Here is a 26,059-nt window from a genome sequence, read left to right on the forward strand (position 1 = left end):
CCCTGACTGCTCACAAGTTTCAGCTCAGAGCAAACTAGCTGCTTACACTATAAGGARCCTGAGATACATACATACGCATATGGCATAGATGATTAGCAAACCAGGATTCAGGCGTGAAACTGGGGAGATAAGCTATGTAACAACACAGACACATTTGCTATGTTCCCAAATACATCCTAAACACGGGAGTTTTTCTTATAAATTAGTTATGTGCAGGGATATGAGCGTATAATCGGAGGCAAGGGGTGCCACACCAAAGGTATTTCATTAATAGCAGTCCTTCCCTGAACCTTTGCTATGAGATAGGACAGTTAAACGACGTCAGGAACAGTTCCCAGCCTTTTCCTGTGCTCCCAAACTCTCCCCAAATATCTTCATCTGTTTTCCAGGTGAACTCTCCCTTTTCACAGCTCTTCCAGTGTTGGGATCAAACAGAATAAACCGCACTGTAAACMAGCAGAACCTGATGCTGCAGTCTATGAAAGAAATAGAAGCCTCAAGGCATAATTAAGATCATGCCCTGAAATTTTAGTCCATCTCATAAGGTCTTAGTTACCAGAGCTATGTGAAATTTCTTTTGAACAATTTACTGATTTTGATGTTGTCTATCAGCAATTTTCAAGCAATTTTACTTCCTCCTTGCAAACTCATACACATTGTCCAGTTAGTGGTGATTTTGATCAAATCTGGCTAAGCCAGATTTTAGCACAAAGTTGGACACAATACAGCCTTGGCATTCAAATCCCCATTCAAAGAAATGCCATTGGCTTCACTAGAACATCAAGAGATCTTGCAGGACTGATGCAAACATTTATTTTAAGTCTTACTTGACTACTACTGTCAAATTTAATAAGTGTTGCAAACTTATGTCTCTGGACTATGAAGCAAAAGTAATTAGATTTATGCAACAGATTTATGAAAGAGCCACATCATACTACATTACATCAGATCAATGGAGAAACTTTAACAGTGTAATAACAATGTACTTCTACAGCCATAATAATTTTTCTGAAAGAGAAAGTAATACCTTAAGCAGCAAAGTTAACTACATTTTAATACCATTATGCAAAACATTTTATATTGAAGATTGACTACTATCATAGAACATTTAAATTTACAGTTTTCTGAAACTGTTTTTTTAAAAAGTGTAAAAAAGTCATTACTTTCTAACTATGTAAGGTTAATAGAATTGCATTGCTCATTATCATCTGACTAGAGATGCCGCGACAGAGCCACAAGACTTTTATCTGCTTGGACCCAAGTTAGTTAGTCAGCTAAAAATACCACTCACCAAATGTTTATTTACAGGCTGAGATCTCTCAAAAATAGCATGGGAAACCTCAGACTTCCGCACCTTGGGTCACTGGGGATCAGGTGCTTCGGGTGGGATGGTGTGCTTAAATGCTAAGGAAAATGAACCAACTAACCCTACTGCTTCCAGGGCAATAAAGTGACACACGCAGCTCCTATAATGCTTAGACTGTCTAGCGCACTCTCAACAACGTGAGCGTACGTTTTGTAATTGGATTTCGATCTCTCTCCTGCTGGAACAGTTACTTGCTGGTTCCAGGAGCTGCTCCTGTGGGAGGAGAGGGGCACCGTGCAGCACTCACCCTCCTGCTGCTTCCTTCAAACTTCAAAACTCTCCTGGCATGAAGAAGTGTTTTAGAAGACACGGAAAATACCTGAGGTCATGCCCTGACTCTACAGTCATAAAAAATTCCTTCCAAATTTTTCTGAAGGCCGAGACAGACGCTGAGAATTCAAAAAGCCAAAGAATCAAGCAAGTCTTCATTAGAACAAAACCACTGAAGTCCAAGGTGCACCAGAAGTGCAAAACAGACTGGATAAAACAGTGCAGAGCTGTTCCGTACATTAAAAGGACAAATACACTAGAGAGGAAAAAAATGCAACTAGTGCAGAGCATAACACAAATACATCAGAGAGAGAAAAACATGCAAAAATAATACTTTTGAAAAACTTACTGCTACTCTTTCTGTCCTGCCTAGTAATTCTATTACAAAGGGTTTTTTTAAAGCAATTTACCAGTCATTTCCATACTGGTGGCTTATCTTAAAAATCTGAATAGTGATCACAAGAGATAAGACAACATAGGTGTTTCCTCGATGCAAACACTAAATTAATATCTTTGACTCCATTGGGTTTAGCTAAAGCTTCATTTTTTCCACTATCTAGTACCAGCGTATTCCATCTCCGCACATTTCCTAAAGGACAGAGCAGCTCCAAACGTCATACATCTGAAAAATACTCTGCCAAAAAAACAAGTGTTCTTGATTAAATCAGAACATAAGGTGGTATGAATAACGGGGGATTTGATTCACAATAGAATTGTCTTTCTCTTTTTCATTACAGCACATACTTTCCACCATTTTTCTGTGTTTAAGTTATTTTAGTGATACTTAGATGATACTTTTTACCAGGAAACAGAAAAAAAAATAATTTTTGTACTGTATAGAGTACTGTGTATATGCAAATCATATTTGGTTTCTAAAATGTGTTTACTAAAACATTAACTGAATGATCTGAATTAAAATGCATGTTAACAAAATCCACAGATAACGTGCAAATTTATCAATTTATTTGGCTAACATCTGCTCCTTTTGGTATAAATTACTCAACTGCTATCCCATTCCCCCAGCATTCACATTATTTTAATAAGCAACCCAAGCAATAAAAAAAAAATGAAAAGCAAGAATAAAACTGAAAACACAGACCATGTTTATTTATGCTAAAGAAATGTATGCCAACATATTGCAATAGGGCCCAGATAATTCTTTCAGAATAGTCAAAATTCTAATTTGTTTCAAAATTCAAATCTGTAAGGTTTTTTTAAGTTATTGCTATCATAAGATCAATAAGAAAGAGTCTTGGAAGAGAACCCTTGCTCTAGATATGACAGAAACGCCAGACTCTAAAAATGTCCTTGTGTTATGGAGCTTAAACATAACAGTAAATGTGTAATAGTAAATAAATGAACATGAAAAGAAATGATCTCTATAAGAAACTTCGTTAGGTGATTAAAGAACGTTTTGCAACTTAGTTTTTAAACCTACTCAAACCCTACTACAGCCATCCTTGCAAACTGCTGTTTGAAATATATTGTCTCTATCAGCTTCTCTCTTCCTACGCCTTCAAGCACACCTCACTTCAAAATTCCAAAGCAACATTTTCACAGCTATGCACAAGGACACCAGGTTTTATATAGGGCTTTCAACTTCTTCCTTGGCTCTGCCAACAGTACCGACCTATGCTGTCCTTAAGACAAATGCTTGCAATAAGACATTTTGAACTTTCGATTATACTGTCCCTACACCTGTGAGGATACCAGAAAGGATGCCTTCAAAACAGCTACAAACTGAGAGCTGGCATGCTGCGAAATTTATTAATCGCCACAGCCTTCTCACTGCCATCATCTGCTCATCTGTCAAGCTGTTGTAGCACCTCTTGCTTCTCAAGCCATATTTAGAACACAAGTTCTTCAGAGAAAGGATTGTCTTTCATTAAAACGGCAAGTGTCTATTACGTGCAGACCCATGCCTWGTTGCAATTAATAAATAGCAATGTCTAAGAGAGCAAAGAATATGAGTATTGGCAGACAGTTTTTCAGACAAATAGAAGAATGACAGACCATCAGTATGGGAATAAAAACTGAATGACTAGTGGGCACATCAGGCTTAGCCTTCCTTACGAAGCGACTGTTCGGATAGGAAGTTCAATTGCATTCTGTCACAGCAATACAAAACCAAGAAGCGCTGGTGAGTGTGGGTTGGACTTGGCAGAAGACAGCTGTAGCAGTGTGACACCTGAAAAGCCACCCTCTGCAAAGAAACTCAGCAGAAATTCTGAGAACTCTCAGCTCGACATCAAGGCATATTTTACTGTATTTTTTTTTTTTACCTGCATCCAAAGGATACTATATAATAATTCTCTTAGCTAGAACATAAATTTTATCATGGCTTGAGTATTTTGACGAATACAGCTATATTTAGTGCTCTTGGTTTCAAACAATACTGGAACTCCACAACAGCAAGTCCATTACGGTTGGTCTATCAAAGCATAACTTAARATTTGAATACAGATACTTCATTACTTTATATACCCAAATCTGCAAGAAGATCCCCCAAAGCCTTATATACAGCTTTACTAAAARCAATACAGAAATTTTTCAGGCACTATCACCTTCCTATAGGTGCCATTGATGAACAAGTCTGAAAACACAGCTTGAATAAATCAAAACATCTGTATGAAACATTCTAGCCTTAAAAACCTGAGGGAAGGTCTTTGGAGTTCACTGCTGCAAACTTCTGCCYTTCAAATATCTTACCTGATTACATGTGTTAATGTCTATTCCACTTTTCAGGTATTCCACTACTTTGTCCAGATTGCCAGCTCTTGCAGCTCGGAGAAAGCTGGCATTGCTGTCAGACTGTAAAAAGATAAGAAAAAAAAAATCTTATTAGTTCCYGGTTAAAAGAAACCACAACTTCTTCGCAGTCAAAGGTTTCCACATTTGATGCTGCAGAAACATAAAATTTGKGAAGAAAACTAGCTTTGCATTGTATCTCCACTTATATACATACAAGGCAACATTGGCACAAAAGAACTATAGATCTGCCAGGCCAAGCAAAAATTGTCCAATAATTGTTCAAGTTCAAAAAAGCAAGCAAGAGCCAAGAAAAGAGAGAAGTCAYAGTAATTAGTATTAACAATGATGGAAATAAAGTAACTGCATTGACTTACTAGCAAGAGTTTTATGCTTTTTATATATGTACTCAAAGCTTCCCCAAAGCTTGAATTCCTACTTGCACAGTTACATGACTGTTCATGCACACACAACAGTGCCGAGTTACACAGAACTGAGACARACATCCAAAAGCAAAGTAGTCCTGGGGATCTATTTTATCAGCTGTGACAGAAAAGTGGTGCATGAAAAAGGAAACAATAAAACCCAWAAAACTAGGCAGCACTGCAACTGCTGTTAACCCTACAACCAAGCGGATGAAGTACTCAAGTCTGAGTATTTAAATCCAGGATAATGTTGCAAACACGCTCACTTCTAAACTGCTTGTACTCGCATATTCACATTTAAAGCCCCATTAGCATTTATGGGTAGAATAAGGAAAGAAAAAATCTATGTTTTATTTTTCAGCTAGATCGTGGGATGTACGGTTAAATAAGGCAGCATGAAATTCTTCAGCTCTCTTGCCTTTATCTACAATTATGGCATGAAATTACCCTGGCTATTTAAGACCAGCATACACTTTGATGTTCACCCACTTGTGAACCTACACTCTGGCAAATTGGCTAGTAATGCAACTGCTGGTACCAGGAGAAAAATGGCGTGCAACAAAATTAACATTTAAAGAGAATAAGCTTTTGGGGCTGCACACAGCGACAGCAGCAATTTCCATACATAAATAAATAGAGTAGAAATGTATTTCAGAAAGCAGATAAATAACTGTAAAAGCATGTTTTGTGGGGGCCTGATTAGATATACAGAAGGATATGCACGCCACTGGGCTCGCACTCAGTGTTCCACCAAAACACCTCCAAACTGGGTTGAACACATTTCTCATCTAATTTCACCTCCCTACCAGAAACACCACATGAAACCGTTCTTTCATCTCCTGAGAGTATACTGAAAGCCTCCCACTTTCAACTTATTAATACTGATCAACAAAGCAATTTATTTCAGTCACGCCATCCATTTTGATACATTTATTTCAGACACCCTTCTCCTCATACTGTGTAACTCACTTTACAATCACGAATCCCAACCTATTTTAATCTGCAACAGATGGATGTCATCAAAATGATTCTTCTTACAACAACTGTGCTACATGCCAAGACAAAAATATTTCATTTTAAATTCCTTTCAGCAAACTTCAGCACATTTTCCACATCTTGCAGTGTTAAGAAAACAGACCACCTTTCTACACACGGTAGGGTGAAGAGGAAGGTAGCGCAGGAGCTCGCACCAACAGATCCCTTTGCTAGCTTCAGGCTTGAGTCAGTGGAGCATTTGGATGAGGCTTGACACAGCAGCAGCATTTGACGGGCCCCCATCTAAGATCACAGGTTAGCTATTAGCACTGCACCATCTCCTAGGCTGTGAATGCGCACACAAAATGCAGAACCGTATTTTAATGTTTCAGTGTTCTGCAAAGTCAACTACCTTGGTGAAACACTGACATAGGTCAAAAAATTAAAGCACCTGAGGGGTGAACTCTTGGCACTCTTGAAATCAATGAGAAAAGTATCTTTGCTTTCAACAGGATACCCATTTTATCTGTGTGGTTTTTTCATTCTTATTCATGTTTTAATACTTCCACAATAATTTAAGATGTCAAGGCTGCAATCATCTGTTTTTATACTTCTAAAAAGGTGGCAAGTGAGAAAGAACAAACATACACAACTTTTCCTTTGTTAGAGACAAATCCATCATCTCTTGGTTTTCTTCTACACAGAAAAATGTATGAAAGGCTAAACTGTTACACTTGAATTCCTGTTGGATGATCACAGACTTCAGCTATGACAATACTAACAGATTTCATTTGTTTCTGGCTAAGACAACGCAAGCACCACTTCCAAAACAAGTTCTCATTTCCTTTATTCATACTTTTGCTATCTCAGAATTAAAGCAGCGCAATGCACACTGCTTGATGACACACTAGGTACATCTGAGTACTGAACATAATATGCAGAATACGTACTCATCTACATGAAGGGTTATTATGAATTAACTATTCATGGTTAACTCCCTGTACAGGCACTTACATTCCAGAAGCATCTTTTACTATGCATGTTCTTATTCTGAAGTAACAGCAGTTCACTGTGAATGGAAGAGTGATAGGATTGCTAAAATCCCAATACGAACTTGATGCTTGATGAATGCTTGCTAACTATGTTTTCTTCATTAAAAAGCTTTTAATTCACTGGTGGCTCAGCATATTAATATACTTRGGTAATGACTGTAGTTGAAAACTCAGCTCACCACAGAAATAAAGTTGCATAATCTAAACTTGTGTTTCCATGACTTCATGATGTTATTGAGTAGTTAAAAGAACAAAAAAGAAAAMGACAACACTGTAAATAGAATTCATTAATTTTTTATTACGCCATACTTTCTACAGTGTCAACTTACACTCATACCCTTGGGGCAACCACTAAATTTTGCCCCAATTGGCTTGGTTATTCTCTGATTTCAGAAACCATCTGTTCAAAACCAGSCATCACTTAATCGGCTGCAACCCCATAGAGAAGCACAGATGAGCTGCTACCATTAACCAACTCGTTTGTCACGTACCTATCTTTTGCCAGTATAGTAGCTTTCTTCATACTAACATTCAGATATAAAAGGTGAGACATGAAAAGAAACTGTTTCTCAGGAAACAGTCTCTATAAACCTTGCCAGCTAGAGTTTCCCAGCCACTCACATTTTATCCTTTGCGAGGAGAACAATTTTCATATTGATCTGAACGTGCTGACCATCTCCAAACACACAGCAGAACAATGGTAATCTTGCAAATGAAAAGCCTGAGATGCAGCTGTGCCCGCAAGAAGGCAACAGGATTTTTTTTAGTAAACGATCTCAGCAGCATGTCAGACTGCGTGCCAGAAGGTGAGCTACATCCTGCACTTGCAATAGCACAGACTCAGTAATCTAATGCTGGGAAATGTATTAAATGAGATAACATCTATAATGGAAACTTCTTTTCCTAGCTATTAATGAAGTAACATGCATCTTCCCAAATAAAAGAAATTCAACAGCATTTTAATTTTTAATTTCAAAGCCATTTCCTTTGCTTATAAATATATGTTTTCTTTCTTTTATTTTACAGGGAGATGTGAAGGAAGACAGATTAAGCCTCAGTTCTAAAATTTCAGAATCTAAGTCCCAGGATAAACAACTTGCACAATTTTCATATTTCAACTTCAGAAAAGTATTTTCATCACACTGCTTTTCCCATTCAAGCATGCACAGTTGGATCAGATATACTCCAACCTGCTATATACTTTTGGTTGTATAGAACTTTTATTAATAAAGGGTTTAACTAAAGAACCCACAATTCTGAAATAATAAGTGGTCTTACTAAACAAACATATATATATATATATATACACACACACACACATATATATATATCCCTCATAATCTTTTTGTACATCCTCTTGTACAGGAAAAAAACACAATCAACTTTATAATAAACTAACCAGCCTTTATTTATTTGTTTATTTATTTTAAAACTTCTAGAAAGGAAAAGCTGAATCATAGGAACCATGAAGTGTAAAGAGGAAGACAAGCTTTCAGAGCCAAGAGATTATTAACAAGCTGAACATTCTTTATCAAGATGTAACTAATGCACCTAGCAAGTGGCTGTCTGGTGAAGAATGCACCAATTATTTTAATCTCAGTGGTCTAAGCTATTAATAATTATTCTATTTACTTATCTGTCTAGGCTGGAGTTGATGGTTATAAGTAGGAAAAATAAAAATATGTATGGACATGAATAATTTCAAGTGCTTTGAGTATTCAGACTAATTAATCTTGGACTGTCATGAAGCAGGAGGAGAAGCTGGCACTGCTTTCAGAGGCACTGAACTACAACTGCGGCTGGAGCTGCCCTCATCGTAATGTTGCAGCCGGAGTGTCCGTGGGCCCAGACTTTGGACTAAAGACTATCGCTATTCAGAACAAACAGTGTTTTGTGACAGCAAGACAGTGAAACAACTTTAAGAAGAAAATACACACACACACACACACACATTTACAGCTTTTGTGTCTTATTTCACCTAGGATTTAAATGTTCAGTGATTTCAAGTCAATACTAGCTTGCACATTTTTAAACGAAGACGACGATGGCCTGATGCACATGTCTGTGATAGAGGTGACTGGAATTGGAGGTTTCCCCCTCCAGTATGTCCCAGGTTCCTCAAAATGAATACTGTCTCATTAGACCTGCTGAGGGATGTGTAGGAGCCAAGATTATACAGCGCTAGAGTAAGTGGGAAGATTAATGTTGTTTGCATTTATTACACACACTACTAAAGGCTTTTTTATGTTTAACAAAAGAGCTGCAGCCATGTAAAAATATTCAAGGTTTAATATGTCCTTGAGAAAAGAATTTCATTAGGGTGACTGGAAATGGAGCTGGAAAAAGCCATTGCAAAAAAGGAGCTAAGAAAATAAAACCATGCTGAGGAATGACTTACATACATTATGTAACTATAAGGTATTATAATTCCAGAATAATTTTAAGTAACTGTTGAGTTAAAAGATTTCTTCCAAGACTTCTTCTCAACTTTAATATTYGCTGTGACAGTTTCATGTCAGGCCAGCCTGGTTCTTACAATGGTTTCATCTTTTCCTACAAAAAGGATTCTCAGAAAGCTGCATTTGTCATGCTAAAATTTTGTTATTGCTATTACACCTATCTCTGATAAACATATAATTTTTAGTAAGGTATAAAGGAGAAAACTATGCCTAGCAAACAGCTTTATCTGAATGCCAATTCCTGTTACAAGACTGCTCCAAACAAGTGAAAGTTATTATAGGTCTATGGACTCATTTTAATTTTTCCTAATGGACACTTCATGGAAAAGTCAGGCTTCAACCATCATGTCCTTTGATATTGATAAGAAAATTCCAATCAATTCATTGTTAAGGGATTTCATTTTATGCTGTTTGTTATATTTCTATATTTTKACTCTTTTTCAAACTAATTTTTGAAATTTCAGAACCACAGAATAGCAGCTACTCAACAGCTCTTTTCTTTCCACTGGAATGCACAAATGTTAAATCAGCTTTGTTTTGTTTTTGACCAAAAGAAGAACAAACAACCACGTTCAGCAAATCACTTCAGCATATGCTTAAATTCTTTAGGTCTAATTGATTTCAAATCAATCATGTGCTTAAGGTCTTTGCTAAAGGATGGATTTAAAWACATGCTTAGCCATTTCCCTGAGTTTGGGCCAGCATCAGCAACAGCAGCAGCAGCAAAAGAGGAAGAGAACATTAATGCAAAAAATCAACCCTCACTTGAGCCAATGACCAAATGTCTTCTTAAACCCTTTATGGTACTTAGCTGCCACAGACAGCTGTAGGAGTCCTCCCACTATGTCCATTAGTTTGACATACTGGACTCACTTCCAGCTGACTTTTACTATGTCAATGAAGGATTTGTGAGAACAGAGGCAAAACTGCCTAGTTTTCTGTGAGAAGTATGAATAAACGTCTTTTACTCAGCTGCATCATCTTTCCAAAGACTATATTTGAAATGGTAGAAATTATTACAATCCATACTGATTTTAAAGTATAAAGCAGTATCAATAATAAGRTCTTAATCCAGAACAATCCTTCAGTACTAGCAGAACTTCAGGTGTGTGTAATCACTGACGTCCCACTGGGCTATTCACATYCTTAAAAAACAAACATTTTATTTGAAGTCCCAGCTTGGATATCCCATGTGCAAGTTGGAATTATACCAGTCAGCGTGACTGTAAAAACAGAACCTCAATAGCATCTGGAAAACACAGCATGGACTATAAAAAATAATAATTAAAAAAAAGAATTTGAGTTAAAAGAATAACAGCTTTATCATAGTCTGACTAATCCTAAAAACTAGAAAAACCTTTCCATCTTTCCTAAGACTTTTAAACTACTCTAAGAATAGAAATGATTAATTCTATTGTTCAGTAGGAAAGGTCCTTAAACTCAAATTTGCRTGAAAGTAGCATTTAGTCGTTTCCTGAAATGACAAAGATTACTGATATGTTCCAATGAGACACACAATCAGCTTCAGTTCTCTTATATGATACTCATTTATTGAAGTCTCTTAAACACTGATAATGGAACCAAGATTMCCAATAAAGACTGGAATAATATTAGAGAAATAATATTTAGGATTATCTGCACACAATACATTGAGATTTTGAGGTGTGAGTAACTTCAGAATTTGGCAGGCATTTAAATGGTTTGCATGATAACAGTTTCCATTACTAATGATGTACCTAAATAAAGAATTAATAATGTTAGAAGTCTTCCTGAGAGAATTAGAATGACAAAGATATCTAACAGAAAACTTTAACATTTTAACTGTCCATGATGGAGAGAACCCAGGATTCATTTAGGGTTTTTTGTGGGGTTTTTTTGTTTGTTTTTTTAAAAAAGGGATTCACACAAACAGCCCAGTACAAAGTAGAGTTCATTTCCTGTTGTCTCTTCACATTAACTTATCACTGACAGTTGCACCTGAAGCATACCTGCAGCAGACAAAACCCTTCTCTTATTAACTGTGACATCTGCTCTTYGTACACTCATCACGTTAGTGATATTCAGCAGGCGTCGTGTCTCCCGTCATCCCCAGCGCAACAAAGCTCCTGCAGTCTCGGGGCTGAATTTCCCATAGTTCAGCTCTGGGCACCAGTTTCACCCAACTTCACCTGCGGAAAGCTATGCCGCTAATCCGAGCAGGTGACCTCAGCTGCCTACAGCACCTACAGCATCCAACGGGGGGGGGGGAAGATACTTCCCAAAGGCATTTCATCCCCTCCTTAAGATAAGGGTCTCAGAYACGTAGGATGACTAGCTCTCTGGCTGCACCTTCCTCTGCCTGCAAGTCCCTGCGTTGGAAGCCTGGTTCTGGCCCACCTCAGTGGTCAAAAGTTCTGGCTTCAGCTCCAGGGCCTCACTCGCATTTGCCTTGGCAATGCTAACAGGAGGGAGAGGAACTGCCTGGCTCGTGAGTCGTACTCTCAGCGATCGCAGGCATTTCCCAAGTTTTTGCAAATTACTTATCATCGTGGCTCCTCGTTTCTCTTTACCACTGCTTTGCAATCAGCTGCCTCAATGCTGTGCTGTAGGGTGCTAAGAAATGTTTGCCAAGTCTACCGCTCTGCTCAGCGAGCGCAAGCTCCTGCTTCGGGCGCCGTGGTGGGCGCTCGGCTCGYCCTGGCCAGGCCCTCGGGAAGCCGCCTGTCTTACCGGGCTTCAAGCCCTATTGCCAGCGCAGTGAAGTAACATTGCATCGCRTACTTTCAGTAGCAAATACACAGGTAAGTAAATATCTAAAGTAAAGAGGGAGRAAAATGTATTGTCAGTGTTACAAACTTTGGTGTTTTGCAGTCTGAGATCTCTTTCTTAAAAGCATGTCAGCAAAAAACAACTAAAGTCATGAAGTATACATGTTTATGAAAACCTTTTTAAAAGTGTTGTTGGTATTTCAAATTTGAACTCAGTACCAAATTTTGATTCCCACTTGAGAGTTTTATTTAGCACAGACAATTTCGGACAGTCAAACAAACATGCTCCACTTTTTGAGCAAGATGGGCCTGAAGCTGAAGGTTATATTCGATTTTTGTTTAGAAAGGATTAGATTATACCATTTGAGCTCCATGAATACCAACTAAATTCTTCTGAACCTTGTATCTGGGTCGTCATGCTCAGCTTGATACGGCACTTTAGTTCAGGTGCCACAAACCAACACGATGTGCACAGCTAAAGCTATATTAACGCATAGGGCAAGTATAGGTAAAGTATCATGCTGCACACTATGTCCTTCTTTGGGGAAAAGCAATTCACTGTTTATCCCTCCTGCACCAAAGCTGACTGACACTCAAAATTTACTGCAATCTTTTTTTCATGTTTTGTAAGGAATCATAATAATAATGAAACTCTGTAAACCAGGTTCTCAAGGAAACAAGGCAAATTTCCTTTGTAACCTTCTACAGAGTTGAACTCAGATTCAAGAGAGACCCTCTAAAGCTATCACGTCTGACCCTGCTAGGGTCACATAAAACCATGACCTTATGATTGAATGTATCAAAGCCATATCAAAGCACTTGATCTCTGCCTGCTATGAAAAGCTCTGACACTTGACTTTTTAGAAAAGTATCCAAAAGAAAACACAGACACATTCAGCAACGGAGCAGGCCCATCAACCCCCAGGGAAGCTCCATACTTCAATTTTCCTTACCCCTGGTTGCATGTTTGTCATCACAAATGCTAGAGCTTATTTGTTAATTCTACCTAAGACTGCTCGAAGGGTGAAAAACTTGTTTGAAAGCTCAGAGACATGGTTTAATTTTATGGCTTAACAGAAAAGAAGTATTCCTAAGGAACTTGTCCAACTACATTGTCAGTGAAATAAGCAGAAGAACTTGTCAGAAGATTTCAGCCAAAACATTTTCCTACCAGGAGACCAGCACAGCATCAAACTTGTTTTTCTCCAYGCCAAAGCAGAGCTTTTTGAGAGCTGCTGCTTGGAGTAGCACAGGTCCCTTCTTCCCTCACAAGCCCCGCTATTCACCTGAACTACATTTCCTATGAGGCATTGCAGGAATTTGTGTGAGTGCAAAGGGTACTATTGTCCTGGGAACAATTTTATTTTTGCTCAAAACAGAAAAACATAACATTTTGACATTTCAATATTAAGTTGAATTAAAGGTTTTCTCATCATCTTGTTCTGCTAACAGGTTTGGTACTACCCCCTTCCATCACCAATTTTGATTGAAATAACCATTTTGCAACCAAAATTTCCAAACCAGGGGGAACGGCGGGGTGGGGGTGGGGGGGTGGAGACAAAGAAAAAGGACACAGTTTGCCGCAGGTGTTACACAAATATTCACCTCACTAATTTCCTCCTCGCTACGGAACAAATGCTCGCATTACTGTTGTAAGCCCTTGCTGCACGTCTAACTCACAGCCCTGTAAACAGTCACCAGTGTAACCCCCTTGTTTGTGCCTGGCCCCATTCTCTGTAACCCTCATCTGCGCAAAGATCTGTGGGGCTCGGTCTCACCTGCAGACCCAGAAAACCAGAGCTAAGGTACTGTATAGACCACAGTGGAAAAAAAAGATAATTTTTCAAGTTCAGTTTTGTAAATGATCAGTGTAGCATCCTTTATAGTAGTTGTGTAAACTAGGACAGGTAATCACGTCCATTCCTTTGAAAGGCTTCTGTTCAGTAGCAGGATGTCCTTTTCATTCCCCTAAACATTTTAGTAGTTGACAATATTTTTAAGGTAGTGCACAGCACAGCGACAGCTGCTTTTTAATTACAGCCCCTATAACAAAAAAAGAAAAAAAAAAGGAGGCTTGAACACAGATGCACCTAGCTGATTTGTTAATACTGCAAGCTATCAAGTAAGATTCAGGCTGAGCAAACAGGTTCTTTTTAAATCTAACATCCACAAGGCTCGTCTCAGTTTGTCCCTTTAACTCCTGTTCTCTTCAGCCAAGACTTACACAAAGCCAAGACTCACCCGGGCTTCAGGACCTTTACTTTCTTCACTGTTGCATCCATAATAGTCAGGGGTTTTATCCAAATCCTGAATGTTCCCTTGCGTTCTCACTCCTTTGTCTGAATGACACGACTGGCAAATAGGTGCGTTGCCCATATCAGTTCCCCTGTTAACTCCGACAAGTGGGTTTGCCCTTGCACAGCAGACTGTGCTCCGTGCTCCCGAAGGACAGCTGACTCCTCCGGCGGCGGTGCGGGAGGAGGATCCCTCCTGTGCTCTGCTCCCCCAGGTCYTCTTCCCCAGGGCTCCCTGGCTGCTGGCTGCCCTGTGTCAAGGAGAACTCGAAACCCCAGCAACTGCAGGCAGCAATTGGTGACCATTTCCAATTCAGGCGCTGCCTGGCTATTTTTACACCTACCAGGCCAGCTATGCATGTAAATGGAGTTGGGAGGGGACAGGGGGGGACTGCTTTGCAGCACACAGCCAGCCTGCCTACCACATAAAGTTAAAGTCCCACTGTGCAAAATGCCTCTACATGTGAGGGTTATTGAATTACCCAGTTGCATGCCTTTGAATGTTTTGATTTTTTTCCTACTGCTCTCAGTCTCAATGTGTTTACATAAATGTTGCTAATGCCTTGCAAGGTCTAAACTCAAAAAAGATTAATTCACGTTGCATCTACTTGATATTTCCAAAGACAAGCAAGGTGCATGAGTGCAGTTTTCATAATCATTTCTTATAATGATCCATATAGTAATTCATGTTTATTTATACATTAATCACGACAAGTTTGCTTTTGAATTGATTTGGGTCTCAGGCTTCACCTCAGAGAAGCTCAAATATATCCGAAGAGGACAACCTCTTACACTAAATCACTATAACTCTTGTCTATATCATGTCTGATTTTGTTATTTTTGTTGTTTTTTGGTTTGACTTTTTAAGCTAAATTGTAATTAAAAAAATAAAACAAGTAAGCTGAGATAAAGACATTCCCTCTGGGTTTGAGTTAGTTATTACGATTGTACCGAGCAGGATAAAAATCATATTGAGGATTAGCCTTTTGGAATCCACCCGTTATCACAGAAGAGATCTACCACAGAATTTAAAAAACAAACTTAGTGAAGAAAAAAGCCCAGTAGTTTTCAGATGCTTCAGGAACCAGTCTGTGCGCAGGTGATGGAGTCCAGCAGAACAGAACAGCACTGCAGCGTGCATGTAGCCCTCAAGCAGAGCCGGGCATGTATTTCCAAAATTAAGTCTGAAATTCCTTAGAAACAAAACGCACCTTCAAAGGAGTATAACATCTAGCCAGCGTTTCTCTCTTTGGAGTTTCAAACTCTTCCATTACTGCAGTATGTGGCAGTCACCAGGCAGATGTCCACACTGTCCTATTGATTTGCTTGCAGYTACCCTTCACAGCTGTGCCAGGTTTAATCAGAGAGACAGCTCTCTCGGGGAGGCACCCCCACCCCCGCCAGGGTTATTGATCAGTCTAGGGCTCGCTTGCATGTTAATTACTGTGGGGTTGATTTAAAATGGCTCTATATTTTTCCTCGACTGATAAACATTCCAGGAGGGGATTATTCAGCTCCTTTGACAAGCCTTGGGCACCATTACGTAAAACGAGTATGAGTACATGCTGGACAGACACCTGTGCAGAATAACCAAGTTCATTGTCACTTTTGGTTACAAAATTATATACTCATTCAGCATAGAATAAAACCTGAGCACCAAAATGACCCTGAAAACAACATTTTGCCAGCAACTGGGAAATAATTTAAGTGATGGAATATTTAATCTCAAATTCAAACAGCCTGAACTTCAAATGTAAAATGATCAATGGACAAATAAAGGTCTCAGCTCAGTTTAAAATTACAATAACAAAACCAAATGCTTTCACACATTACCTCCTAGATGTGGGCAGGTTCAGGGCTGAACAGACCATACTGAGAATAATCATGGTCCCACCAGCTGCAACTGTGTTTAATGTTCAGCTCACTTCCCATGGGATCATGCAACCAGCGACTGCTTCTAACTACGTCAGAGACGTTTTGGTGCAAGGTTAACCTACTCATAATTATCTTAAGCTTGTTCTTTCTGCTTTTCTTCAGCTCTTCCAGGGCTTTAATTGGCAGTAAGGGATATACAGTGCCATAACTTCTTCATGTAGTTTGAAAATAAAAGGAGGCAAGAAGGGATCCCACCGAATGCTTGACTCAACTGAAGTTCACATAACCGAGGCTCCAACATAAACTGGAACTCAAAATCCTTGGATAGAGCAGTCAATTTAATGCGAGATGAATTTACTACAAGAACAGGGAATGGTTAGACCCAAGGGCGAACCAAGGTATCTGCCGAAGGGGAAAGGCAAAAGCCAAGCAGCRTGCATTCCTTTGAAATAATGCTGGCCGAAAGCTATGATCTGTGTAAGACATCTGATGGAGAGCAACAGATAAGCTTTCTGCCAGAGTCTTTTAACAATATTACTGTTGTTTGTCAAAATGGCTCAAAGTCATTAGGGCACATTACTCAGAAAGCAAACATTTTCATGTTTTGCCAAACTTAGTTAGGATATAATATTCAAACAAAGCGTATGTCTTATGAAGTAGGACTCAAAGCCTTTGCGAAGGAATATGCTTGCGGTATCTCTGCAAGTTCCCATGCTCATTGTCGTCATTCGCTGTTTGGGCTGCAAATCTGTCGTATCAGGCACGCATCAGGCCGCAGCAAAGAAACCAAAAGCACAAAGGCACAGTTTGAAGGCATGAAACTTGTACTTAACTTTCTCAGTCCTTCCCTCTGAAGGCCAGAGCCAGCCCTTTGCTACACTGCCATAATTGCGCTGAAGCCAACCATGTCGCTTCTCTTCAGAGGGGAAAAGAAACTCAGTTTAAAGAAACCTCTTCTTTAATCTTTTTGAAACACTAACTAACAAACCTTAATAACTCCTTTAAACTACAAAACCTTCAGAAACACTTCAAAGTGTCTGGTAATAAAGAGAGAACACAGTACCTCATATATTAGATGCAGGTGCTTATGCTGGAATAGCAAGTAGCTGTCTTAGACCTGGCCCTTCTTGTCCCCAAAAACACTGATACTATAGCACGAAAAAAATACAAACTTGAGGGTCACAAAAAGCACCTTTTTGCTCCAGTTGGCATCTTGCTCTCATGCTCTAGACTTGTATACAACCCTCACACTTTGGGGGAAAAGATATACAGTGCTTCATTTCCAGTTTGTGCATTTGCCATACACTCGTGTATGAGCAGGTTCATTCATCTTGGCGTTTTCCCTGAGGTTACAGCTGTAAAGTGGCTGCATTAACCTAGGCAGTATTTTCATTCTTAAGAGAAATACCCTGGTAATGTGCTCTGCTGTTCTTCCTACATTCTCTTGCCATCCTAAGTATCAAAAATACTAGTTATCTAGTCGAACTTTCTTTCCTCTTTGGCAATAAACGTAATATTGTAAACTGAAAAATGTGYGTCATGTTAAAGCCTGAAAAACACTAGGGAAATGCAACAAGCATCAGATTTACTACAAATGGGCAAATAAGTATAACATGAATTCTATTACACATTTGCAGGTTCAGCTCAGTAGAGATACCATTTGCCTGGAACTACCAGTAAGTCAAGAAAATTATTCTAATTCATTTTTTTTGTTTTGTTTTGTTTTCACCTTGAAGAAATCAGGTCTAGCATACCGCCTAAAAACTAACACAAAACTGTACCATGATCTAACTTTTTATCAGAGGGGCAAAATCTTTCTGGGGTAGGCACTTTTTGGCTCTTCATGAAAATCAAATTTCTAAGAATCACTGTACAGCCTTTCCTCATTCATGCTCCTTACTTCAATTTCTTCTGTGAGCCTAAAACTCAAACCCCATGGACTAGCCAAAAGTAAGGGCAGTCTTGGAAGCAAGACGCGCCGGTTTTATTCTTGCATGCACAATCCTGCCTGACACCAAGAAAACGGGGAAGAAGTCAAAGAACTTCAGTACTGTTTAGAACAACCAAGGGACTACCCTAGCTCTTTTGTTGAAAATTGTCATAATAATACTCATTGCTTCACCCCAATTTTCAGAGCATTTTTSTTTCACATAGCATGATTCTTATGAGATGTAGTGACTCGTTCCAATATTTCCATTTACTATTTAGTGGAGAATTCCCTCCCTATGGAGAATTTTCCACTGGCAATTTTTGTACCACCCAGATAATACAAARTAATCAGACTACACCAAAAAAACATAGATTGGTGAATTCAAAATTTCTGGTAAAGAGTATTACTAGCATAATAGGCACTCCGAAAAAAATATAGAAACATATGGAGACTACTATCAGCATGCCTTCTCCATTTCAAATAATGCTCTAAGGTTGGTGAAACATTCTGCTTCCATCACTTGAGCTCTCTCTAAGCCTGCAGCAGTTACGATTATCATCTTTTCAGCAACACAAAGCCAGTGCACAAAACGAAAAASCCTTCAGACTTCTGGGAAATTCCTCTGGTAAGATCTTTTCATTAAGTAGAGAAGACATGCACTTTAAATTCCACACAGACAGCCACTAAGGAATTTTGCAGGAGTCATAATGGGCTATGTTTAATACTTCAGCAAGTTTTCATAATCATGGCATTTAGGGGAGAGACAACTATGGATAAGATTAAATACAGCTCAGTAAAGAGGCTCATTTTTAAACCTGACCAAGGCTTCTGGAGTGCCCACAYATTTTTCTGCAGAAGTGAAGTCCAGCATGTTATACAATGCTTGTTCTGAATGGTATCTGAAAATTTAAAGACACCTTTCTTAGATACRTAGCTGGCTTAGTTTAAATGCTAGGAGAGAACTTCTAACAACACAGCTACCACCTCTGTTAGCAAGCAAATACCAGCATGTATTTGTCATTGTTGTTATTGTCTGGTTTATTTGAAGCTTCTATCATATCTGAAACTATTTAACCTACTTCAAGCCTAAAATATATAACTAAAAGATTCGGAAAACATTGCAAGCTAAAAATTGAAAACCAAACCGAAAGTCAAAAGTAGGCAATATTGTCTGAGATGACATAAAACACAAAATAAAAAGCTAAGAAGCCCTACTATCAAAGAGATGGATATTAAAAAATAACAAAAGGAATGCTTTTGTATATGTAATATTGCACTTTTATCATATTGCATTTATTATATGCTTCATGAAGTAAAAAAAAATAAAAATGAGCACTTAAATATAGTAACACTGCCAACAAAAACTTACTCTTTTAAGTACATTATTTCTTCTGCCACTTCTTTCCATTTTCACTTTTCCAGAAATCCTCTTACTAGTGTCATTTCTATACACTTTGATTTTCCTACTACTAGACAGCAAAAGGTAGCGAGCAACACAGAATGCCTGGTATGCAGCCTGATACGCAGAATCTCAGCTAACAACTCAAGGAGTGTAAGGGAGAAGCAGTGAAATGAAGGCTGTGATCTGATCTCCAGATGGAGACTTAATTTTACAGGATACCTTCATTAGTCCAGGAATGGCAAAGCCTGTGTCTTGTTAAGATTAAACAGGGCTGAGGACAGTCACACATACCTTGACAGCAACAAAACAGCAAAACTGTTCTGCTACAAAGAATTCTTCTTGTTGTTTTTGCTATTACTGTTAAAGCTTGCTTTGTTAGCAGAGGTTTCAATTGTGCCCTAATGTAGCACAGAAGTTAAAATAATGAATCAGTAAACACTGTATAAATACCAAGTACTGCAAAATAAAAAGACAGAAAGATAAAATGAAGAACAAGAAGGAAAGAGCTCTAAATGTAAAGACAAATCACAAACCATATATGGGAAGTGACAAAAATCCCTTAATTTATCCATGTAGAATCTTGCCCCAGGGAGGTCCTTCCTGTTACTTTTTTATGGTTAAACACACATGATTAAAAAAAAAGAGAGAGAGAGAGAGAGAGAGAGAGAGAGAGAGAGAGAGAGAGAGAAGGGAATGTATGGGGACCTATATAGTTCTAGGATATTCCCTGAACTTTGAAATTTTTCCTGAACGCAAAGTCTTTTACTCCTAAGCATTCTTCCATGGGAAGGTCAAGTACRACAYGGCTCACTTGTTTCTGTAAAAATCTGGATCRCATCTTGAGCTTATATACATCACAAGTTCTCCTGATTTATGCCCTTATGCCACTTAGGTCTCATACACTTTAGAGCAACAACAGTGGTGCAATCGTTACTTTCCCAATGATTCAGTTTTCTGGCATCTACCTGGGGTTTGTGGGTCACGGACACCACAACAAGTAACTCAGAAGACTAAGTAACCTTTGTAAGAGGCAGTTGTCARCTGCCAAGAACCCAGCAGCAATTCCTTTTCAACTTAAGTAACTGGAGGCCAATCTATAGCAGAAATCTTTTCCGAGTCATTTTGAAGAGGGAGAATCATTGTGCTCTGCTTTAGATGGTGAMTCATTCAATACATTAAGCATAACAATCCTCTCTGGCCAGTGGCAGAGATAAAGAAAGCTCTTAATCCAAGTAGTACCATATGTCTGTGTATCCCTTCGAGAATGTGGAAACGGATATTCTCTTTCAATCACTGCACCTAYAGATACCTTAGCACTGAAGGGGCATAGGCATAACAGAACTGGAGAAAAATTGTTTCATGTGAAGTTTAAAATAGAAATTTATACAATCTATACAATAATAAAAAAAAGTCTCTGTTATTCTGAGACATTATGGGTGCCTGATGAATTTAAAGGGACCTTCTTCCAAATACAAGCCACTTAAGCCTCCAGTATTTCATGGATAAAATGCATGGAACAAAAATAACGTCAAGACAAAGGAAAAAATCTAAGCAGTAACAATTCAAATTCAAACAAGCATTTTACTGCCTGATACACYGTCCAAGTTACATTGCAAGCAAGTGCAAAATTTATTATTCTATTATTCATACTGTTAAATATATAATCTATAGAAATACAGTATTAACTCAAGCCTTAATATTTTGGATTTCCATATAATTCAAAACACACTCCTTTATTTCCTACTTGTTTTTGTATTTATTCATAGAGGAGAAAAAATGCCTCACAGRAATTATGAGGAAAGTGCTTGGGCGRGGGGGAGAACTCTCTCCCCTCTTCTAGAGATTATCAATCACATGATCAATATGCAAGTTGCTGATAAAGTTTTTTATTGGCCTTTAACAGTATGATTTCCTGTCTGAAGGATCCCAAGCATATAAAAAAAGGAGAGCATGTTCATCAAGAGATTGCTCCAGAACTCCCCGCGATGTGTTTAGTAAGGCTACAAAGGCAGACTAAACACCCGCAATCTGCTCTCAGCTCTGCTGCTTCTCTTTTTGACTGGGTTCATCAACAGGTTAAAAAGAGAATGGCGCACACTTACTTTGCAGAGTTACTGTAAGGCTTTCTCAACATCTGTAAAATTACTAGAGTTTTTTGGGTGAGAGGTGTAACAGAAAAACTTATTTCATGGTCTACTTAGTACAATCTAGTCCATACCCTCTGAAACGCTCCAAGCACAGTAGTTTAAATATTAAATATATACATTTCCTCATAAAAATTACAATAGCTTATTTCTCTTCTCAGTCCTGTTTCACTATTCCCCTTTCCAAAGAGAAATATTCATTGGAAACGAAACATACGTATAACATTAAATACTGAATACAATGTTAGATCTATTATCACAAAATCATAAAAATATAGTTGCATTTGAAAGTCTGGATCAGACCAATGGAAGGAAAAATGTGTAATACAATTTTATCAGCTGGTCTTTATCTATGAAATTTGCTGACCATAGCCATCTCAAGCGAGGGCAATAAATAGGCAGACTGCAATTAGGAATTAATACCAGCTTGATTTCAACTCAGATGCAGACCTTCGCTCTGCTTGTGGACTTTTATCCATGTCACCCTTGCTTTGTAGRCTGAGGGAAGTACTTTGAGTGTATAACAGTATTATGTTTGTTGATATATACAGAAAAGCAGTTGTGCTGATAAAATTAGAGTTGTTCATTAATTAAAACYATACATTCATATGCTATTTAACATAAACATGGTATTAGCAGGAAACGATGGAAAGCCGCAGCATCAAATGCATTCACTGAACTTATGCAACACAGAAGTGTTTAGCTCAGTTTAACTGCGTGAGCCCACCTTCACTTCGATTAGCACTGTAGGATCTTATTAGAAGCAGTAATCTGAGAGTGGGGATGCAGCAAAGCTTTTACTGCACCAAAACAGGAAATTCAGCGTAAAGGGTTAAGAACGCAGTTCAGACTCACCCATGCTGACAAACTTCTAAAATATACCACCACTTCGTGTACACTGCACAAACAGATTTTTTTTCTTTCCAACAAAAGGAAAATGCTTTTTCAGAATTTCAGGTCTGTATAGCTCTCTCTGGCAATAAGCTCTAATTAGCTTAGCATCTATTAGTATCTATTTGTCTCGGGCAGTTCAGTCTAAATCTAAATTAAGTATCTGGCCCTTTATTAGCTCTATTTTTTGTTCCTTAACACAGACAGTATACTAATTCTGCCTTAAACCTTCTTGTAGGATTTCTTCAAGTCATCTTATTCAGAATTTGGAATACCCAAGTGAGGCCTCAATCCTCTTCTCCAAAGATAATCATCCGGTCTTCTCTTTTGAATAAATCAGTAGGAGATCCCTGCTGAAGATCTCTGAAAATCCCAGTCTCTTAAATCCTTGTCACTGAAATACACAATGAAGAAAAACGGGCCCACAGCAGATTATGTGGGACTACTGCCACTCTAGTACCTCCCCCCTGAAAACACTGTGTGGTTACTCCTGTTGTTTTAGCAGAAATATTACACTGACCCTCTTCCTACAGGTTTCTGAAGTTCTCGCTTCACTACAAGTTTTATACATCTTTCAAAGATAAAACTTCCATGTTTCCCTTTAAAATCAGTTTCTGCTTTGGTTCATAATGAATTTTAGGGGACTAAACACTTGAAATGACTGCTTTATGTAATAAATACAAGCATCAAATTCAAAATGATCGGTATTAATCATCCACATTTAGAGCTATGTCACAGAGGAAGGAAAAAAAACACGGATGAAATCTGTTAAATAACCTTCAAGAGGTTTAGTCCATCATTTAGCTAGATAAGGCAGAATCAACCTGCTCTGGAAACCCCTTGGTCCTGCAGAGCCTACACTGTACTTAGGCTTTCTAATCCTTTTCATCGTCATTTCATCATCATCACCTTTTCCTAATACTTGATATAGATGGGTTTTGTTGTCATTTAAAACCACTATTCTTTGTTCTACCCACATTAGACATGGCCAGCACTGTTGTTCCTTCTCCCTTACAGTTATCATCTACTTGCTCCTCACTCTTGCTTTCTCTGGACTAAGAAATACCAATCTTTCAACCATTCCTTATAATCCTCATTTCTAGACATTTAATCATTCTTGCTGTTGTCACTTTGGTCCACCTTCTTGATTTGTGACAGCCACAGCTCTACCTGAAGCCTCATGAGATCCAAGCAAGGCAAAAGCAGAACTTCACGGGCTCCCCAAGAACTCTTCTACACATGCACCCCACAGAGTGCTTGGGTCTTTTGCAACAGCATGACATGCTCGCCTTAAAATCAGCGTGAGAGCTCCTCATGCCCTGGGTCATTTTCTGTCAAATGACTACTCAGCTTGTCATTCTCCTTTTGATACTGAAGAAAAGACTATTTTTATCTAAGCACAGAACTTTTGCTGAGTGTAAAACTCATCTTTGTCTGTACTGAACTTCATTCTCAAGCAGTGTCTGTGTTCCCCATGTGCTTACTGCATATATGGGAAGGTGGTGTATGTTTCATATATAAAATTATATGTCCTATATAGCTATACATGTATACACACATCCCTACACATGCACATATATATGTAATATATAATGAGGTTTTCATATGATGTATCTTTTGTTTTATTGGAGTTTAAAGGAAAGAATGGCAACAATCTCAAACACGTAATTCTCCCTTTTAAAAGATCTTACCTTTCACTGATACTCACTAAAAGGGATTTACTTAGGCTCAGGCCCAACATTTATTAAAATCATTACGGCTAAATGTTAATTTGCCTTCTATTTCTTGTCTGTGAAACAACATTATCTGCAATGCTACTGATGGAAAGTGGGAGGTTAATCTACTATAATAAGCTGGAGCAAAACAGGAATATGAAACAAGGGAAATTGCTTTGGACTRAGATTTAATATTTTGTTAATAAACTAATCTAATGTGCATGGAAGAAAAGGAATAAAATTACTTTAGAAATGCCATATGGATATTAAATATCACAAAATATAGTATCTGGAACACAAAGCCATCTACTTTCTGATAACTTCCCTGATATTGCCTTATTCTGAAAGTAATACTTTTGTTTTAAAAAAGATTTTTTTTCCCTTTAAAGTTACATTATCACAAACAGACTATATTTGCACTAAATCTTCAAAGAGAAAAACTGTCTGTAATGAAGTGATGACCTTCCCTAGAGAAGGAACAAAACCTACTTATAGTCTGACATATCCAATATACCATAGTTGGTAACTGAAAGTGATACAGTCTTATCAGACCTTTTGTAGACTAGGGAAATGAGTTAATTTTTCAATCAATAAAAACAGCATACATTCTTTTAATATTAAATATATTTCAAAATTGTGCCTGTCTTAAATAATTCTTTTTAAGTACTGCTCAAAATTACTGAGTGGAGAAGCATTCTCTTGTCTCAAAGGTGACCCATGCCTGGGCACACATTCTGGTAACAGAACAAGGGAGGCAAAGGCCTTTAATACCTAAGAATTGCTCCAGGAAATTAAAAAAAACAGAGGAGCATACAGGAACACAGGTTCTTAAAGTCACTTGCCAACTTAAGTATAAGAAGGAAGGAGGATCAGATATGATGTATATGCAGCATTCTTCTCAATAGTAATAAAAAAAATAGGAGCATACTCTCAGGGACTCAATATTGAATGACACATTTTTGGTCAGTATTGTAGCCTTGATTCTAGCTTTTACTCTCCCATAGTAATTAATGGTTGCAGATGTACATAACTACATGTGTTCATAAGTACATAGCAGTAGTTCATTTAAACAGCTTCTTTTTTTTATTTTGCATCCTGTGCCCACCTATTATCTCAGGACCCATTAAATTCATCTGATATAACAAGGATTTCTATTAATGTGCATCACAAAATACTTTTACCTTGAATATTAAGTATTTATTTATATTGCTCTTTATGATTAAACTATAATCAAAAAAGAATACCTAGCACTACGGAAAGAAAAATATACTAGTTCCCCTAAATTCACATTAAGATGAATCAATACACACACACACACACACACACACACACACACACACAGAGAGAGAGAGAGAGAGAGAGAGAGAGAGAGAGAGAGAGAGAGAACATCTGTATTAATACCAAAAACAAGGACTTGCCTTTTCTGTCCTACTCCAGCTAGTGTTGTTTGTGCTAACCTAAATCACGGTTTGTAGCTACTGGAAAAACCAAAACAGAACACAGCACTGCCGAGTCCAAGCCTTCGGCTTTAGCAAGTTGATACTGCTTTTGTGCAGATGAAAAGACATCCTCTTTGGAATAAACCCTAAAAGGCTAATTTTTTTTCAGTCTTTGAAGAAAGAACCAATCATGAAATTAATAGTTATGCCATGCTCATCATACATCCACAAACACCACTAGAAAGCTTGATTTTATATTGCTCCTCTATAACCATTTTTCTCCCTCCATGCTGAAGGATAGATGATATACAAAGATGACAGTCTTCT

General features: G+C 38.1%; 1 protein-coding gene across 2 annotated transcripts in view; it reads right to left on the minus strand.

Moving 5' to 3' along the window:
- Positions 1 to 14,530, minus strand: part of ANK2 (ankyrin 2) — a 158,376-nt gene extending 143,846 nt beyond the window's left edge. The window contains exons 1-2 of one of the 2 annotated variants that reach the window (XM_085309110.1): positions 14,284 to 14,530; positions 4,346 to 4,447 (exon numbers count right to left, since the gene is read on the minus strand). In XM_085309110.1, the coding sequence (XP_085165236.1) occupies positions 4,346 to 4,447; positions 14,284 to 14,418 (237 nt within the window). In that variant the 5' untranslated portion in view covers positions 14,419 to 14,530. The remainder of the gene's footprint in view (positions 1 to 4,345; positions 4,448 to 14,283) is intronic. The other variant, XM_085309103.1, reaches the window with a different exon arrangement.
- Positions 14,531 to 26,059: the final 11,529 nt, after the last annotated feature.

The sequence above is a fragment of the Rhea americana genome, unplaced genomic scaffold (assembly GCF_003343005.1).
Source record: "Rhea americana isolate MKP2758 unplaced genomic scaffold, rheAme1 scaffold_106, whole genome shotgun sequence".
NCBI lineage: Eukaryota > Metazoa > Chordata > Aves > Rheiformes > Rheidae > Rhea > Rhea americana.